General features: G+C 39.1%; 2 protein-coding genes across 7 annotated transcripts in view; both read right to left on the minus strand.

Annotated features, from left to right (window-relative positions):
* The window catches only part of pleca (plectin a), a 102016-nt gene extending 100087 nt beyond the window's left edge, over nucleotides 1–1929 (minus strand). For 5 of the 6 annotated variants that reach the window (XM_034892245.1, XM_034892244.1, XM_034892243.1 and 2 more), the window contains exons 1-2: nucleotides 1755–1929; nucleotides 1061–1098 (exon numbers count right to left, since the gene is read on the minus strand). In XM_034892245.1, coding sequence (XP_034748136.1) covers nucleotides 1061–1098; nucleotides 1755–1914 — 198 coding nt within the window. In that variant the 5' untranslated portion in view covers nucleotides 1915–1929. The remainder of the gene's footprint in view (nucleotides 1–1060; nucleotides 1099–1754) is intronic. The other variant, XM_034892241.1, reaches the window with a different exon arrangement.
* Nucleotides 1930–3070: 1141 nt separating this feature from the next.
* On the minus strand, nucleotides 3071–10240 carry eif3eb (eukaryotic translation initiation factor 3, subunit E, b). The gene is made up of 13 exons (XM_034892271.1): nucleotides 10122–10240; nucleotides 9516–9633; nucleotides 8631–8748; nucleotides 8442–8484; nucleotides 7643–7747; nucleotides 7382–7507; nucleotides 6813–6937; nucleotides 6326–6452; nucleotides 6144–6245; nucleotides 4600–4709; nucleotides 4204–4306; nucleotides 3846–3980; nucleotides 3071–3391 (listed from the first exon to the last, which is right to left on the minus strand). The coding sequence occupies exons 1-13, from the start codon at nucleotides 10209–10211 to the stop codon at nucleotides 3353–3355; spliced, it is 1341 nt and encodes a 446-aa protein (XP_034748162.1). The 5' UTR covers nucleotides 10212–10240; the 3' UTR covers nucleotides 3071–3352.
* Nucleotides 10241–20159: the final 9919 nt, after the last annotated feature.

A 20159-nucleotide genomic window follows, 5' to 3' on the forward strand; every position in this document is an offset into this window, starting at 1 on the left:
ACTGAGAAAGCACATCAAACGTAAAAACAGGATACAGAGGTTTAAACACTGCAGTGCTACACAAGTGAAAAAAACTTAACATTAGGTTCTGAAAGGTTTTAGCCAATTTGGTCAAGAGTGAAATATCTGAACAACTACTGGATGGATTGACACTAAATCCGGTACAGGCATTTATTGTTCCGAGATGATTCATCCGCATGTCTTTGGTGTTCCACTGACTTTTCTTCTAGCGCCACCATGAGGTTAACATTTTAGTTTTTTTAGTGAAATGTCTCAACAACTATTGGATTGCCATGAAATTTGGTTCAGACCATGTTCAGCTACTTTAGTACCCCTTAGGATAAATTGTATTAACTTTGGTTATTCATTAAATTTTAATTTAGCGCTATCATCAGTTTGTTTTAACTGTTCAACGTTTAACTTTGCCTGCAAAACGAACATTCCCAGCAGCCTAAGCTGTACTTTGCTTGTTATAATAAGAAACTTAGCATGCTAACATTATCTAACATGGTGAATATGGTAAACATTACAATTGCCATACATCATCATGTTAGCTTTGTTAGTGAGACTCTTAGTCTTGTTAACATTTTAAATATGAAAATGTTGTCAATTATTATTTCATAATTATTGACAGGGTTTTAAAGAAATAGTTCCACACACACCAATAAAGTTTAACAATTATGTGCAAGCAGTTTACCAATTTAAATGCTGCTGACCTTCTTCAGGAACTCATGCTAAGCTGGGTTTCAGTCAAATAATATGGTTGAGCTCACTAAAGAAGTAATAATGAACTTGTCAAGCTTGTTAGCTGGTTGTATGAAACTGAGCAAAGGACAAGTGAATGAGGACCTCTGAAGTATGAAGGAGGCATTGCAAGCTGAGATGCAAGATGAATGATCAAAGAAAGCAGACCGCACTTTGAAGACTTCATTGTGGTAATGCAGAAATTTTATGCATGACAAGTGTTTTCCTTTTTTTCTTTGCACTTTTAATTCAAATAAAGAAGTTGTTCATTAAAACGGACAGAACAAAGTCGCTTTTATGAGAGAGATGTTCTCACCTGAGTTGGGGCTTTGGATTTGGAGTGCTTCACCATCACTGTATGAAAAAAAATAATCAAATATTACCTTAGTCAGAACAATATAGGAACACAAAATGTGAGACAATCCTTTTTTTCCAACTACCCACATCATGGGCTAAACATGATGTTGCTTTAAAATATCCATAGTGCAACAGAGATGACAAGGTTATGGTTCATTGCAAAAGCACATTTCTTGCAGTGACATGCAGGTTACCATGACCCAAATCACTGTAACTTAGGCTTGAGCTATGTTACATCATGTCACATTTGTAACACATCATAAGCTCACATTCTGGAGTGTGGCACACAACTAAAGTGTAGTTTCACATTCTTAGTTAAACCGAAAAGTATGCCTGTGATTGCTCACAGCAACATCCTAAAAATAAACATGTTTTATTGCACTAAAACATATGAAAGATCCATTGTATTCTCTCACATGCGTACAAGCACATTTAAACAGTAATCAGAACAACCACAAAATGAAGGAAGATTTAACAAGAGCTGGCACTTTGTGGAAAATGTGGATACTGCCGTCTTGGAAAGGAAACACTAACAATTTACAATTACCGGACTTGGAGAAAAAAAAAATTCCACTTTGTGTTCCTCTTTGTCAAACTAAGCCTGAATATTTAAAGTTAAAACTTCACAGTAAGGGGTTGAGGGCCCCACCTACCTGCCAGATACCTCTCCAGGGAAGGCGAGGATCTCCGGTTCCAACTGTAGCAGCAGAAGAAGAAGAACCAGACCAGGAGGGTGGCCACTACCAGAACTAAGACCCAGAGGAGCCGGGCCACAGCTGGGTTAGAAACAGCCCATGCTGTCAGGATATCCATGCTGAAGCCTGGTTAGTATCTATCTAACAGACTATCTAAGTCTGATTCCCAGAGTGTGACTGCGGCAGAGCTCATGAATGGGTTGCAGTGGGCCGGTTTGTGTCCTCTCAGGGCAGCCGCAGTGCCTACATCAACAGGAAGAAGCAGCAGCTAGAGCAACGGCAACCACAGATGGATACCAGCTGTTCAAAAAGGAGCCGTGCACAGACCTTAGCCCACGTCAGCTCTAAGTGTGTGTGTTAGCATGTGTTAGCTTGCATGTGTGTGTTGTGTTACTGAGTCCTGGAAAAGTGTGTGTGTGTGTGTGTGTTTGGTAAGGAAAACAGTTTGGAGGAGTGGCGAGAAGTCACAGCAGCAGAAATAACTGTCAGCCACTCCCAGGCTGAACATCCCAGGCTGAAGGAGTTCTCTCACATGGACCAAGAGGCTGTAATTCTGAGGGGCGACTCAGGAATGCACCTGGGGCAAAGTCCCCTCTTTACCTGAACACCTGCCAGCAGTATTTTGACAGAGGTGATTGAGAAACTGCACATACCACTCTTCTGTAGATCTCATGTGTCAGAAAGGTGACTTAGAGTGCCCTTTGACCCTTACAACTCACCTAACATGTTTAAATAAAACCTGTTTCTTAAAGCTGCATGTCACTGTGTACTGAAGACTAGTTTTACAGTACATTTACACTAGTCAAATATTTGTTGAGGATATACTGTGACATACAAAGTGAGTAGGCTTTGCAGCATCATTCCATATTTAGAAAAAAAGGTGTGGTTAAACATTTTCTGCACAAGAAGAAACAACCAACTGACAATAGACAGAGGAGCCTGGAAAATGAAGTTTTGACTGATGTGTCTGAGATCTGATTTGATCTCCACATCAACAGTGTCCCTTCTCAATTACCAAATCATTTTTGCCTTTCCTACATTGCAGGAGATCGAAGTTGAGTATCCTTCCAAATTGTTTTTTTTAATTTTATTTAGAGATCAATTTTGTATCAGTATATTCATAGTTTTACGATAAATCATAGCAAATTTTAAATTCAAACAGTGTTTTAGGAACTACAGCCTGGCAGAGAGTCTGAAATGCTACAACTGTTTGTAGACAGCAGGAAACAAAAATAAGCCAAGTGCACCATCTAGTGGGCAGTTGTTAAGTAAGGGAAGAGGAAACAAATCTCGAAAATAAAGTTTAATGTTAATTTAGCACAGTTCTGGTTGGATGATTTGGGTGAATAACAGAAAGATTATCACTTAATTAACACACACCAGATTCCAAATAAGTTATGATGAAGAGAATGTCCACTTAATAAGTAATACCTTAAAGAAGTTGCCAGTTAATAAATAACAATAGTTTCTAAACTGATAAATTACTGAATTCAATAAAAAAAGCCTGAATAATATCCTTTAAAGCCATCTTCATCCTCTTGAAGCAGATTTCAGTTTTAATAGAAGCCGGAGTCTTGAGCAGCCCAGTTTGGTGTCTGAGAAAAATATCACAAAAACAAAACAAACATTAGAACAATAACTCAAACTACTTTTTAAAGAGGAAAAGAGATTTGTTCCAAAAGTAGATTAGTAGCCAGTTTTTATGTTTTTATTTAATACAGGCTATTTATTTGAGATATTTTCTCATTAACAGGTTTTGTAGCTAAAACCCTGTCTTCACATTTGATTTGATCACAGTCCGTTTTAATGCTTTTAAGTGCTTGTGACATCTAACATGTGGCTTTGGCTTCCAGTTAAATATTTAGCCCACTTTGAAGGAAATTACCGATATAAATAACATTAATCGCTATTCAGCTAAAAATACAAAGATATGATTTTTGGTCCATGTCACCCAGCCCTATGCTACATTAATATCCTCTTACCCCTAACAGTAAACACAACTAAAGGTAATAAAAGTTCCCTTCCCTACAGGTTTAGTGTTTTGTCTACCTCGTTCCTGTTGCTGTGGGCCATCTTCTTCTCTATGTTCATTGCCAGCATCTGGCTACGAAAGGACAGGCTCTTGGTTTTCTCGATCACCTGCTGGTACGGCGACACCGCGTTGTTGCCCATCACCACATGAGCCTGAGGAACAAATTCACAAGAATTTATATTTCTGAAGGACTGACTACCAAAGAAGTGGTAAGCGCACCACCACTTAAATCCTTAGATGCTGCTTTCAGTCTTACAAAAGCAAAAATAAATATATTGCACTAACTATCCTACTATACTACCTACATTAGTAGTCTAAACTGAGCCGTTTATGCTAGGCTTGGTGATTTGAAGAGCAGTAAATCCAGAGCCCCACCAGTTTGGAGTCGATCTTGGCATCGAGTCTGGCGTTACGGATGAGGTTGACGATCCACCTCTCCGCCTCCTCTGGAGTCATGTTGAGCTTGTCTGCCAGCATGCTGAGCGGAGAGAGTGAAGGAGGAGGGATGCATTTTAGTTAAGTACTATATTTTGAGGGAATCCAAAGTCCCCTATTTCCCTTTTTACAATTCACTGTTGAATATTCTTGAAAAACTAGGACATGAACACCACCATGAATTACAGTGGCAGCCCTGAGAAGTAAAATCACAGCAGAACATCTGCACAGATAAGTTGAAAAAATCTTTCAGTGTTTTCTCAGAAACTGCTTTCACAAATACAAGGGAGTGGACACACTGTTCCTGACCAGAACACCTATTACGACAACGTTTACCTGATGCTGATACACTGATGAATCCTGCAAAAGGTCTCAAAGATGAAGAGACGGGCATTCTCAATGAAATCCTCAAGGCAAGCAACCAGGAAGAAGTCATTCACAAGAACCTGAAGGAACAAAGTAAATCACTTTATAAACCTGCATGTATAGAAGGTGTATGAAAAAAAAAAAAATATATATATATATATATATATATGCTTGCAGAGAAACTTTTTTCGATTATTTAATATAGGTTATCTGCTGTATAGGAGCTTCTTGTGGTGTGGAGGTTAAATCGTGTACTGATGTTGAGATATATAAGGTTTGAGATGAAAGACGGTTTAAAGACAATCCCAAGAAAATGTTCTGCTTTTCCATAAAACCCAAGCCAAATTATCACAGAAACTATCACAGCTATATAAACAATGCATGTCTTTTGAGGTTATGTACGGTTACACAACAAGATGTTAACTTTTTTTCTCCATCATTGTCACCAAGCTCTTTTAAGAGTAAACATGGAACCAGCCCGCCACCCAACATGAATCATAAAGCGATCACCAGACATGAGCCCTGCAGAGTGTTTGGTCAGAGATTATGTTGTGACTTCTCTATCTGTGGTTTTAAAGGAACGATCCCAGAAACATCAAATGGGACGTTTGGCCACCTCAAATCTCCAGAAGACATTACATTTATGAATATATTAATATCTGGGATTTTCAAGGAGATGTGGCAGTGTTATTTTACAAGGAGTGTTTTTTGTGAAAGAAATCCAATTATCCATCACTTTGCTGTAGTAAACAAAATGAGGTGCCATTGTTTCAAGTTCATTAAATATTTTTCACATCTTGTAACAAAGAAAAAAATATATATTTTTCTTCCTCTGCAGAAATTAACATCTTACATAAATCAAAAAGTTCTGAAACAGAAAACTTGAATTCTTCTTAAAAAAGAAACAGCCAGAGAAAAACATTGTGTGGTTTTTATTCATTTCATTAGTATAAGCTGTTGATCTCTAGAGGGAATATGAACAAAAACATGTACTTTTAAATTCCCCAGGTCATTAAAAGCCAGTGGAATCCATGACAACAGAATGACTTAATGAACTTTCTTTATTCTTCTGTCATTATGCTCACACTCCATATCTGACAGCGTAGTTGAGGCCTTCGCAATCACGGCATGATTTACACAAGAGGAGTAAAAGCCAATTGATCAGAATGCTGAGAAAATGCACAAAGTTGTCCCTTGACACAACTTAAAAACTGCAGTCAAGGGTTTCTAAAGAGAAGGCAACCGAGCCCCAAATCTGACAGCTGTTCCGCTTTGAAAATCAAAATGAATAAAAGTTAAGAGCCAGCAAATCAGGCCAGACATGGATTTGCTGAGGCTCAATAGCTGGCAAGTAAAATGCCTGGGACTCAGGAGATCAAGCACCACAGCTAATGGAAGCTTCATATTACCCCTCAGTCTCAGGAGACAGCCAACTTTTATAGGGCAATTTAGGCCTGTGCACCATGACAAACACACACTGTCAAGCAGGAGAAACTTTAGGAAGCTATCCTTACCGACTCACATTCCCTTAGCTTCTTCTGGGCGCTGTCAAAGTCGAAGTTCACATAGAGACACTCCACAAACTCTGTGATCGGGTCCTTATATGTATACGACTCCTGCGGAAGTGTGAGAGAAACCACCATTCACATGTTGACTAAATCCCAGAGCCAAATCGGCTTGCATTTATTAACCTTACCTGTTGAATGACTTTCACCAAATCCTTCAGCACCTGTCTGCGCTTTCGTACGTCTTTGTTGGTGATAACTGCAGTTGTAAGGTATCGCAGGATGTGTGGGCACATTGTCTGGATAGCATTCAGATACCTAAAAAACACAAAGGCAGCACACAGTGTCATCAAAGTAAACATATTATGCTCAATTTCAGGTTCATAATTGCATTTAGAGGTTGAACCAGAATAAGTTTATGTGGTTTATTTTTCAAAAAACACCATATTTTTGTTGTACTGGATGCTGCACTGTGCCCTGTGTGTCGAGCTCCTTATGGTTTTAGCTACAGAGTGAGGCATCTGACTTCTGTTCCATCTTTGTTGGTTAGGTAAGGTAATTGTAAATTCAAATTTCCCCATAGGGGCTCAATAAAGATTATAAATTATTATAAGGACTACCAGCCAGTCAGAAGCAGAGTATGAGGGCATGCCACGCTACCAGCTAGACTAGACTCACTGAGGCTGATAGAGGAAGAGCTCAATGATGTTGTCTCTGCCTTTAGGATGGTTGAAGAACACAAAGAGGGACCAGTGGATGAGCCAGGTCCTCTGCTGGAGGGACTGGAGAGGAGAGCTCACAGACTGAAAGGAGAGAGGGTAGAAATGGTAGATGTTATGGAATGTTGAATCAGGCAATGTTTTTAGAACAAGAATACCTAGGAATACAATTCAGACCAACGTTCAATGACCTTCCCGCCAAATGCAGAAAAACGGTCAAGAAGCAGGTTCACATGGTAACTTCTGAGGTAAATTACCTATAAATAGCACTAGATCATTTATTTGACTTTCCTGGGTAGACTTTTATTTGATTTCAGTCAGGATACATTGGTACTGATTCTGAATGAGCTCCACTCTGAACTGTAAAGCAATTTGCTTCAGAGTTTACCAGAAACGGCAAGTATCCTTCCATGTTGCTACGTGCTGCTTGGCTCATCTCATTTGATCTCTATAATGCTAATGTAAACACTAGTAAAATTAGCTAATCTTCATAACATCTGTAAGCATCTTAAAGTATTCTTCACTTACATTGTTATCTATAGTCTCCCTTAGTCGAGTGAGATCCTCCATGGCTGCTTCCCAGTTCTGCATCAGGATCTCCGAGGCCAGTTTCCCCCACAGAGAGCTCAAGGCATTCCTGTCTGTTGAGGGAACCTAAGTAGAGAGCAACAAGTTCAGGGTATCATAATCAAAACAGACTGCGCAGTGTTTTGGAAATATAATTTTAAAAAACAGATGAACACAACTGAATCTATTAAACATTTTATATTCTCATGTGGTTATTCTTACCAGGACACGGAAGAAGTACAGGTATTCTGCAGCCCCAGAGTAGTTACCGCACTCGTACTGGAATTTGGCGTACCTGTACAGTGTGTCCAGGTATTCTTGGCGAAACTAAGAAATATATAAACAAAGGAAATATAAATTTAAAATCACATTGAACAAGGTTGAAAACTAACCAGCATCCAGTAATATGGAGGTAACGTATTATTCCCAAGGGGAAATTCAATTTTAAAAAGGTGTGGCACATTATCAAAGTTATAATGAACATGGATGTCAATGGTCAAAAGTCCTGCAGTGCAGTCCACTAATCCACTGTTTTCCAAACTGCTAGCGCCTTTGCTTTATTTTTTCCTCAAAGAAAGCTAACTGTGAGAGGATGCAGGGCTGACAGACTCTGGCTGATTGGAGAATGTGTTGGCATCTTTCATCTTTCTAGGCAAAACAAAGCCTGTTCTTTTTCATAATGACAACAATCCCTTCTTTGAGGGTAGTGCACATGGTGTGGACAATATCTGTTTTATAGCTTATACAAAAAAAGGTAAAGTAAAGAAACCATTGGCAGAAAAGTTTCAAGTAGTTACTCTCATTATTGAGTGTGCACACTGATGCACATTAATGAGCACGTTGGTGGGTGGTGTTGGATGTTTTAAGATTCTCCGATTTGGAAAACAGTCCTGCTGGCTTACAGTGGCAGCTGGTTGTTATGGAAACAAAAGCGCATTGTGCAACCTGCCTTAAAAGACGCAGTGCATTCTGTATACGACAATAGGTGTGTGAACGAATCCTTTTACCATTTTTAACTTACATTGTGTTTCTCTGAAAGATAGTCAAAGAGCATCCTGCCATCTCTGATGAAGAATAAAACAAAGATGAGCCATTTACAGTCCAAATACATGCTTTCACATGTGTTATAATAATGTCAACACTATAATATAGAATGAGCATCAGAAGAAGTATTTAAGACGGATGCATTTCTGTGACAAGGTGATCTGACCTTGTGGACTGCATCTGTCGAGTTGTCTCTGGGTCTTCAAACATCTTGACAACTGGCTCTGTCTCTGACTGGAGCTGCTTCAGTTGGGCCACCACACTGCTCCTCTTCTCCCTCAGAGCTGGAACGGAAACAATTCTCACACTCACACAATGTTGCTACATCAGCAGTGGTTAAGAGGAAAAACTAAAAACAGTTAACCCCAATAATATGTGGTTGGAAAATCAACAGCACAAAACAGTAAGATGTAGGCAAGAACATATTTTCTGACCAAGTACTTTCCAGATGACGGTACTATTATGTTCTGCTCAGGTGGCTGGTCCATGTTGGGACATCACAGGCACAGAGGCTACATGACAAGACATCAACTGTATCATTTCCTTTGACTAAATGGTTCAATACACGACTGATTGTCTGTCTACATTTGCTTAAATGTATTAAATAAACCATGATTAATAATTTCCACCTAAAAGCTTTTGGACACACCTAGTGCTAAAGATGTTATCTGTTTGAAAGCTAGATGTTATGGCAGAAAAAATGCTATGAAAAGAAAGCTATTCAGTTATTATGCACCCCATATCTGGAATTAAACTCCCTTTAAATGAAGGTTGAAAACTTTTCTGTCTGAACTGGCTTTTTTTAAACCAATTAATCATATTTTTTTAAATAAACCAATTGCTAAGTTCTTACACTTTACTGTATCTTGGATTCTTGCATGTAATGCCTGTTTTATTATATTTAAGCCATTCTATTTATTTGGTTTTGTTTTATTGCTCTTTAATGTTTAGTGTAAAGTAATTGAATTGCCTTGTTGCTAAAATGTGCTATATAAATAAAGTTGCCTCGCGGATGGAATCAAAACAAACTATTGATGTGCTCTGTTCTTACAGTGTGGAATTTCCTTGTCCGGGTACAGGTTTTTGTACACATCCATGGCGAAATCCACCATGTTTGTCTCGCTGAGGAGGTCCAGCTTTCCTTGAAGAAGTTCCTTTTCATTGTATATCTGTTATTACAAATTCAAAATATTTAGTTTCCTGTGGGACACACATTGACATTTAGAAACAAGTGTACGAAACAGAAAAGAGAAACAACGACAGGACATGTGTGCTACTCATGCCCTTCATCCGGTTTTAACCAACTTTAATCCGTTTACGTTAATCTGAAACTAATGGCTGAAACGTTAGCTAACACGCTAGGTGACGATAATAATAATAATAAGAAGAAGCTTGTAAGTAAAAGCCCTAAAAAAATAAGAATTTGCAGAGTCGTAGCAATAGACTGCTACTATCAATAACAGTACATTAGTTAATAATATGGTAGCCACTAGCCTAACTGACTGTCTGTTTATCTAATGTAATCTAACGTGACAGATAGCCTAGCCAGCTGGGGATGAGTCGGTGCTCACAACAACCGTGTTTTTATGTATAAATACCCCCCAATAAACAACCCCAGTTTATGTGTATGCGTTATACAATAAAAAATCACTTCTACCTCTTTCACAGACAGGAATTCCAAAAGAGGAAACACCAAATGCCGGTCCAGAAATTGAGCTATCTTCGTTGTCAAGTCATAATCCGCCATCTTGCCTGGCTTCAAAAATAAACTTTATTGACAAACTGCGCTGATGCAACTTCGTCTGTATTTTGCATTCCGCAGAAATACAAAATAGAGGTAACAAACAAAAAAAGAAAACGAAAACAAAAGTATATACAGTATACAGGTAACACAAACTTGCAAGATATGCAAAGTCAGTATTACCACAATGTCCCACAATGTCTCGCCTGTATGTTACAACATATCCAAATTGACAATCATCAAAAGATGAATACATTCGTCTACTCTTTTTTTACACAAATAGTGTAAGTTATATTTACCCACCCCAAATAATGCGATTAACATCAGATTAACAACACATAAAATGGTTTACACGTTTGACATTCAGAATGAAATTAGCATACGTAATTGGATTGTGACTATTTCTGGACAGTAGCCAGAAATAGCCAACATAGATTTCGGGAAACCTAAACACATTATTGGCCGAATTGTTTTTACATGACTTTTGCATTTGTTAGAAGTGCATCTCACATCCAAGAAAATCTTTTGAAGTTGAACAACAAGAATGAAGAAATTAAGTTTTTGAAGTTGAACGACAAGAAAGTATGATGTCTCAAAAGTATTTTAGGTCAAGCATATTGGAGAGAAGGAGACTTTGGACTCTGTGTGGCTGAACTTAATGAGACCCTATGCTGTTTTATTGGCCTCCTCCAGGTCAGTAGAGGGACCAATCAGACAAGTAGCAGCTGTCACCACAGCAGGGACTGTAAGCAGAGATGTGGGACACTCATCAGTCAATGAGGAGGAAAACACACTCCTCAGCTTGCTGGGAATGATATCAGTTAGAACTGAGTCTAATATTTTATTGGCAGCTCACAAATGATTGATTGATTGATTGATTGATTGATTGATAGATAGATAGATAGATATATAGATAGATAGATAGATAGATAGATAGATAGATAGATAGATAGATAGATAGATAGATAGATAGATAGATATTTCTTGATCTCAACTAAATGGGACACTTACAGTGTTACAGCTGCAAAATATCAGTCACAGCACAGAATATAAACATAAATGAAATACTAGGATGCAATAAACATACATACAATATACATGAAATAAGAACAGGATAGAATACAAGAACAAATATTTGAATATGTAAAAGTTGGGAATACAAAAATGTGCAACTGCTTAACTGGCAAAGACAAATATGTAGATAAACCTATTGTGCAAGATGAACATAGTGCAGTATTGTGGTGTCTCAAAGTCTTATCCAGCACCCAGTGAGGACTTGTTGAAGACTTGTGGAAGGAACAATTTCTGAAAACTGTAAAGGGTCCAGAGAAGAACTCACCTGTGGCCTCAGGTAGACCAAGACCAGCCTCTCCAGCACCTTCATCACATGGGACGTGAGAGCCACTGGGCAGTAGTCCTTAAGGCCAAATGGAGTCGACTTCTTGGGGACCGGGACAAGGCAGAACGTCTTCCACAGCAGCAGAGACACCCACTGCAGGCTCAGGCTCAGGCTGAAGAGATACAGGAGAACACCAGACAGCTGACTGGTACAGGTCTTCAGGACCCTGGGGCTGATGCCGTCCGGGCCAGCAGCCTTGCTCTGGTGAAGCCTCTCCAACTGTCTTCTCAACTGGCCAGGTGTGAATAAAAAGCAGGGTTGGGTGCTTGAAGTGTCTGTGTGGGGAGAGGAAATGTGCTGTAGTGGGATGGCTGTGAGCTAAACCTATTGAAGTAACAGTTTAGCTCGGTTGCTCTCTGACGGCAGCCTGGTGTTTGTTCTCTTCTTCCCCCACACCCGGTGAGCTCTTTCATCCCTGTCCACACCTCCCTCATGTTGTTCTGCAGGACACTGGCTTCCTGCTTCCTCCTGTAGGAGGTTTTACACTCCCTCAGTTTATCCCGCAGTTTGTGCTGTTCTTCCCTCAGCTCCTGTCTGTCTGATGACCTGAAAGCTTTCTTCTTCTCATTAAGAATGACTTTCAGGTCACTGGGGATCCAGGATATGAAGACAAGGTTAACTTTTCAAGAAGCTGTGCCATAGAAACTTACAAACAAAATTAGACTCATGCATCCCTCACACAGGAATATTCACAGATGTTCAGTTATTGGCCAGGAGTTCAAGTCATTGAGTCACATAATTATAGAAACAGTAACTCATCAAAAACTTTCAAAACTGCTCTCTCATCACTTTGCAGTTCTCTCTGTTTTCTCAAAGGATGCAGTAGAGAGCAGACATTTTCATCAGTTTATGAAAAGCTAGGCAATGAATTCTCACATGAAATTTCTGTGGAAGAGCTAACTCATGCCTTACTGTCAGACAAAGAAAACCTTGAGTTGAGTAAATGTAAATGTCGTTCTTGCTGGCATATTCTTCCACTTTCCCTCTCTCTCTTTGTCCATCCTCGGGGGCCAGGACATTTCCGGAACTCAATCTCAGTGACTGGCGGCCTTCCATTTCTTTTTATGAGAACAAGAGCCAGCTGGATGTGAAGCGCTTTAGAGTAGAAGCCAAGAATTTAATAAAAGACACAAGAGCAAGAGACACAAATTGAACTGATTAATCACAGACAAAGAGTAGCATTCTATAAAAAAACATATAATACTAGATGTAAAAACCTCCCTTGGATGATAATTCAAATTAAGTACCTTCTAGTAAGATTGCTATGCTTTCTACCAGGTCGTATACTGTAACAGCTCTCTAGAGCTACCAAGGATCGCAATTGTCAAAGCGAATGACTTTCCACACTCTGACAGTAAACCAAAGGCAATAAAACAACAGGAAGAACAGCCTGTCACGGGGACTCACACCCCTCCCTGAACGTCAACTTCCAATGCAGTTTCCTCACAGTGTCCCCACTAACAAAGTCTGCTGGCTGATGTTCACTTGTTTCCATTGGTAAAAAAAGAAATAATACCAGTGATGGTCTGTGGCTTGTTAGGTGTGCTGGCAGTGCTGCAGTCACCAGGCAACAGTGGCTAGACACTTCCTCCCTGTCCAGCCTTGTGAAAAAAAGTGACACTAAAGATAAAATTACGCGTGTTGTTTGATCTCCATCATAAAAGAAGGTGCTACTTCCTTATTTTAAGCAAGTTAACCAGCTCACCATTTGTCTTGTCTGACCACATTCTGCCTGTAATCCTTCTTCTTCTAATGTTGTTTGGCAAACTCCACAAGCTTTTGGGCAACAATATGACCTCCCATGTTTGGAGGAGAAATAGCTATGAGCCTAAAAATACCAGTGAAATTCAGTGGAGGAAGCATCATGGTATGGATCTTTTTTTTAATGATGGTACCAGCAGCAGAAGGCAGATTATCAAAGGGAAGATGAGTGAAGCCATGCACCAGGAAACTCCTGAAAAGAACCTGTTGCCATCTACCAGGACAATCAGAATGAGACATAACTAGAGTTAGAACAATCCAAAAAATACAGCAAAAGAGGCTGTCTATTGCTTGCAGAGGAAGAAACTAAAGGTGTTGGCGTGCCAGTCAATCACCTGACTTAAAGCCAATAACATTTGTTGAAGAAATTGACCACCTGAACAATGTGAGACATATACATGCAGGAACCATCTTGAAGCTGGCATCGCAAACAATGGATTCTCAACCAAGTATTAAACACATGCCAGTTAGCATGTTCAATTCTTTTTTTCTGTGTTATTCCACTTTCTTTCACATAACTTTTATTATGGATCGGCACGTTTTATTGAGTTAAATGTCTGGTCTACATTTCATGTGACTATAGCCGCATTGGAAACTTGTTTTATGTTGAACGTGCTGAATACTTATTTCCCCCACTGTGTGATATACTTTTATTATCCTATGTAGATCGATGTACATGGAGTCAGTGTGTAGTGTGTACTTTACATAATATTCCATCAGTGTAGGCACATAAAACCCTTTCTTTATCTAGAGTAAATTTGATTCATATTTGATGTTTTCCAGCGTTCTATGCCATCAACAACCCTGCAGCAATCTGAGTTGTGAGAACCGCTTTGTTGTCCATCTTTTGTCTGTATGTACCTTGCTATCTCTTTTAGCTGTCTGTGTTTGTGTGTATACTGAAGTTGACTGTACTGCGCATACCGTTAATATATGGAGAGATAAATTCCCGGTATGTGACAAGATACTCTGCCAACAATTCAGATGATTCTGTTTGTATTAGGTAAGAGGTGTATGTGGGGTTACACGTATACATTGTCATATTAAATTGTGTTACAGATGGGACCGTGGCTGAGGCAGCTGGTAGCAGCAAAGTTAGGACCCATTTCCCATAAATCCCATTTTCTCCTTTCACAAAGACAATGTTGCTAGTTGTTGTTGCTTCTTGTCAGCCCCAACAAAAAGCTGCTCCTTTACTGTTGTTTTTTTGATATTTTACTGAAGAAGAAAAACAGGTTGGAAGTGCATCTTCCTCTGAGAACCTTGTGAGCCCTTCGCAGATTTCCTGTAAAGTCTGACACTCATGGACAAAGACTAAAGCTGCAGTGCAGAGGCCATAGAAGGCTGCCAATCTTCTCAATGATGGACTGTCTGTTAATTACACTGACCACACCAATCATCGACGCAGACGGACTGAAACAGGGAAGTGGTCGGAGCCGTCACCGCATGGGCCGGTCCTCTCCGGGAAACCACACAGCAGACTATGCATGTTCACATGCTTTGGCTAGGAGCATAACCCAATGGTAAGGCAGGGGCCGTAACATGTGAAAAATCAAAACGGTAAGGCTAATGTACTGGATGTAGACATTTGCTGTAGGTCCTCATGCTTATACACTATGTATTAATATTGCATGTAATTATATATACACGTGGAAGGAAGGGCATTAAACCTTTGATGGGTGGAGCACTCACACAAACGCACAAGTTATCACCAGGAGAGCGCAGGAGACAGATCAGGGCCCACTGAGCATATAGTCTGGGGTGTGGAAGAAAAAGTGTGAGAGAAATCAAAGTGAAAACATGAATAAAAAAAGGCAGAAGAAGGCAAACACAAATCTCACTCTGTCTCACTTTGTCACAGAGAATTACAGCAAAACAAAAACATTCAAATTAATCTCCAAGTTTACTTGTAAGACTTCTCAAATAAACAATAATTCCGCAAAATACATGCATGGGCATGTTTGATGTTAAAGTTTTAAAAAAGTGCTTTTATTGTCATTTCTAAGCACTCACATACATAGGCATTTAACCTACCCAGGATGCAACCACAGCGCCAACCCCAGTTCTTTTGGAGTGCCTTTTGGTCAGGGCTAACCTAACATATATGTTAAGCACCTGAAGGAAACCAACGCAAAGACGAGGAGAACGCGCTAACTCCACACAGAAAGGCCCCGGACCAGGGATCAAACTAAGTACTCAGCAGTGCCCACTTGCTGAGGCGATAGCAATAACCAGTGAGCCACTATGCTGCCTGTGAGCACATTTGAATTAATGTGTGTGCATTGAGCTGGAAAAAGAACTTGCAAGCAACAACAACAAAAACAGTGACTATCATATCTATAATGGCTTCAGAAGAAATTGATTGAGGTCACATCACTAGTTTTGTCTAAATCACAGAGTTATGTATCGACATAACAAACAAACGTCTCTCAAGTTGCAACACTTTGCAAGTCTGACAGGCCATATTCAGCACACAGAAGCTCATCTAGAAAGAAAAACAGAAAGAAGACAGAGCTGACATGTTTTTATTTGCTCTGGGCCAAAACATTTTGCCCCTACATATTCTAAGCTGAAATAAATGAACTGAGCTCCTTGAGTTGTCTGATCACACAGTGACACTGGAGTTCAGGCACTTTATCAACTTCTTAGTAATTTATCTGCAAGGTTGACTGTCCAAATACACACACACACACACACACACACACACAGACAAATGTGTAAGTCAGGGTTGTGTTGACCTGAGGGGATGTGTAAAGCCAAAAAAAGTAATTCTGTGTGAACAAAATGCATATTGAGCTGTGGGCTTGACTATGAATGGACAGCAGTCAGTGAGAGTTGCAGCTTTACAACACATTGTACTATAACATGGGCATGCAATCTATGCAAATGATATGCAAACATGCAAAACACTGCTCATATTCATTCCTCTCACTATTGTGCACCAATCCCACAACAATTTTCTGAAAGACGTGAACAGGGTATAATGTGTAGTAGGAGCCTGACAGGCTGGCAGAGCATTCTGTACTGAACATGAGAATTGAAATTGTTCCGACATTTGGTCCTGTTGCCAAAAAAAAACTCAGCCTGCAGAATAATCAGACTTTAATCTTGTTAAAGAACACAGCTACATGCTCAAATTACTATTTGTTTTTAATGAATTAAAAACATTTTTCATCTTTTTTTTACTTCATGGGGGCAGCAGAACAAGCTGTGAACACAACAGTGTAGTTTGAAAAGTCGATGCATGTTAGCAAACAGTTTACAGTCAGCAGACCTGGAGCATCATTAGCATTCATTTGAATGTGGTTTCTTGACACCTGACAAACATGAGCCAATAAGTCTCTTTTTGCTCGATTTTGGTCTTCACCATCTCCTGGAGGCAAAATCTGTCTCTTTAGCTCAACTATGTTCACCAGCTAGGTGCTAGCTTTGTCTGTATGCTGTTTGGTACTGGACAGATGTTGCACAGTGGGTTTATCAGATATTTTAAATCAGCCTTTAACATAGCTTCATGCTGTGGCTGAAACTTACAGTGATGTCCGTAAAACCTAAACAATGACTAATACACTAAAACGCTCAATAGAGCCAACAGATTTGCAATTGAGTGATATTTATCTATGGATTTGTCACTTTTCCCATTATACCTGCACTTGTATAATTCTTTGTTAATAAAAAAACATGAACTGTAATTTGAGATTTCACTATCGTTGCCAAATACAAAAATATCGCTTTCCCCCAATAAGTCTGCCTTCAACTTCCTTCTATGTGTAAAGTTGTAACATTAAAGTTGCATTGTGCATTTTCTCACAACCCTTTTGAGATTGTTAGAGTATTCTTCCAACATTTTAAACATCTAAACCACACAAACAGTTTTGAAATCATTATTAATAATTTTGTGTCTTTTTTGTCTGAATATAATCTTCAATTCTATTGATTTTGAATATGTGAATGTGTCACCATTTAAAGGGCAGAGTGACTGTGTCAATGACTAGGACAACAAAACAACCTAAGTAGGTTAATTAATTGTTAAAAATATTGCTTGTTGACATGTCTAAAATAAAATAGTAACTTTAGTTAGCTAATAATCCTAATAAAGTTGACAGAAAGAGAATATTTAATAAATGCAGAGGAGATATTTATCTTGACTGGGCTGAAATATGCTGCTGGAGGATGCACATCAGAGTGCAGAGGAGCGCAACGTTGTTATCTGCATTACAAGGGATTTGAAGGCAGAAACCTTTGACTGAATGAGGTCTGTGAAGTTCCCCACTCGGTGTGCAGTCTCATTATTTTTCTGTGTAGAGGAGGAGAAACAAAAGTGCAAAGCATATGTGAACATGTGTATTTTCGCATCCCTTGTGTTTGTCCATGAGACAGATGTGTTACCTCAGTTTGATGTGGTTTGAATGACACGTGGCATAATTCACCATGGAGAACAAATGAGAACCAAGAATTGTTTTTGGATTTGCAACCTGAAACGTTTCATCAGGACTGCCACCCCTGCCTGCATGTAGCCAGTACAAATTCATATATATATAAGGTGTACCTAGTGTTCATTGTTATGTGTATTTGCATCACCAAAGAGATTTCTATCAAATAAAAGCAATATTGTGACTTTTGTTTTGTTTTGGATATGTTGTCAAGACGAGTCACTGACCTTTGTTGACACATCCTAAACTCCATAGAGCTGCACTGTTCAGCAAACACTTGATAGGCTGTGAGGAAAAATACTGTAAAGAGAAGAAAGTATTTAGAATACGGCTTGTTTAAGATTGGTTCACATGAATAACAAAACTATTCAAAGATAGTTTTGGTTTTATTTGACATGTCTGCCTCCACCCCAAAAGGAATTTCATTTTCAAAATGTAGTAGCAAAAAGTAGAATATTCAAGAATTCAAAAACTTCAAAAGAATTTGAGTAGCACCACCACTGTAAAAATACTCCACTGCAAGTAAAAGCCCTGCATTGAAAATGTTACTTAAGTATACCTTAAAAACATAACCAAAATGTACATAAAGAATAACAAGTAAATGCTCTTGATGTGGAAAAATGGCCACGTATAAAATTGACCTCAACATTGTACTAAAGCACAGTATTTGGGTAATTTCACTGATTCCACCACTACAGTACTTACATAGCTCAGTAATATCCGTACAACAAAGTGAGAAACCAGTATAATTGTCATTTAGGTGAACTAATCCTTAAAATGAAGTGGGCAGGATGTTAGAAGATTATTTTTACACATATCTGTCTTGTAGGCATGAAACTAAACCTTGAAGCCAGCAATTACAAATACCTTTCTGTAGTTTATTTTAGTTTTAGTTTTGTATACATGCATGAACATGTAGCTCCCACGTGCACGTTTAAAGGCAGACTTCAAAGCCCGAGAGTAATTGTACAGTGCTGCAGCAGTGTGATAACAAGAAAAGCCCCAGCTCAGACACTGTAGCCTCCTTATTTAGAAATATACAGATATTGATTCTGATAGAGCAGAAAAAGAACAAACCCAATCAATGTTACATTTAGTGTTTGATACCCAAAGATTGCACTCAATTGATTCACTCCACATAAAGCTATCTAAGGCTGTTGTCCCTGCCTACTTCTAAGAAAACCTCCACTGAGTCAGTCAGCAAGATTTAGATTCAGACGAGCAACTTAAATGGAATTAGTATTCTGTAGAAACCTTTTATGTTCTTGCACTGGAACGTTCTGGACAGATATGAAAACCTGGCACGCGAGATAAACTGCATTGTAAATCAGAGACAAGGTGAGCTAAACTGTCCTTCAGCGAGATTAACTTCTCCTCTTATTTCACCCCCAAATTGTCTAAATATCTATTCGGTAGGATTACAGAGTGGCCACGCCTTTTTTTAATTTACCTGTGAGATGCTTGTAAAGGCTCACATGTCATCTTGATGTAATTGATGGAACAGTATTTTTCTAAGATCAATACAGCTTGAACTATGACTCTTGCAAACAGCACTTTAAACATTAGCATTCTTTTTCCAACAGTATTTTAACCATTTTGTACATTTTACAGCACAATCCTTATTGACTAAACAGCAAAGGATCTTGCATCAGCATTTTGGTCTTAGTTCTGATAAACATGACTACAGCACACGCGTACCATAGGGCAGATTTACATCACCTAAGATAAGAACAAACAAAGGGGATACACCGTAGTATATAGACATAGTCATGTCATTCAAGAAAATAGAAAATCTCAATTGAAAGAACTACTTAAAGGTCCCATGGCATGAAAATCTCACTTTGTGAGTTTTTTTTTTTAATGTAAATGTGCGGTATTCTTATAGTGGTTTTCTAGTCTTAACGACTACTTAAACCGCTTTTACATAGTACAGGGAACATTCACGATTCCCACACGTTCATACGCTGTGGCCGAGTCTGCCATACAAGGTGCCAGCTGCTCATCAGATAAACACTCACACACAATCACACTCCGATGCGCAGCAGTGGCTAGAAATGCCAACAGGTTCAAACCGAGCCCTGGGTCTCCTACTCTGCCTTTGAGAAACTGAAAGCTCAGATGGGCCGGTCTGGAATCTTCCAGGTCAAGTATGCTGAAAGTGTTGTGCTACAGTGAAATGCAACTGTAAGTTGTCTATTCAGCAATCCAGACTCCGGCTTTATGTGTGATCTAAACCCCTTGTCCCTTATTATAAGGGCAAGGTTACCTCCCCTCTCTCTGCTTTGCCTGCCCACAGAATTTGGCCCACCCATGAGTGAGAGACATCATGGCTTTCAAACGAGTAAAGTGGCAGTTGGTCAAGGC

The sequence above is a fragment of the Etheostoma cragini genome, chromosome 14 (assembly GCF_013103735.1).
Source record: "Etheostoma cragini isolate CJK2018 chromosome 14, CSU_Ecrag_1.0, whole genome shotgun sequence".
Classification (NCBI taxonomy): domain Eukaryota; kingdom Metazoa; phylum Chordata; class Actinopteri; order Perciformes; family Percidae; genus Etheostoma; species Etheostoma cragini.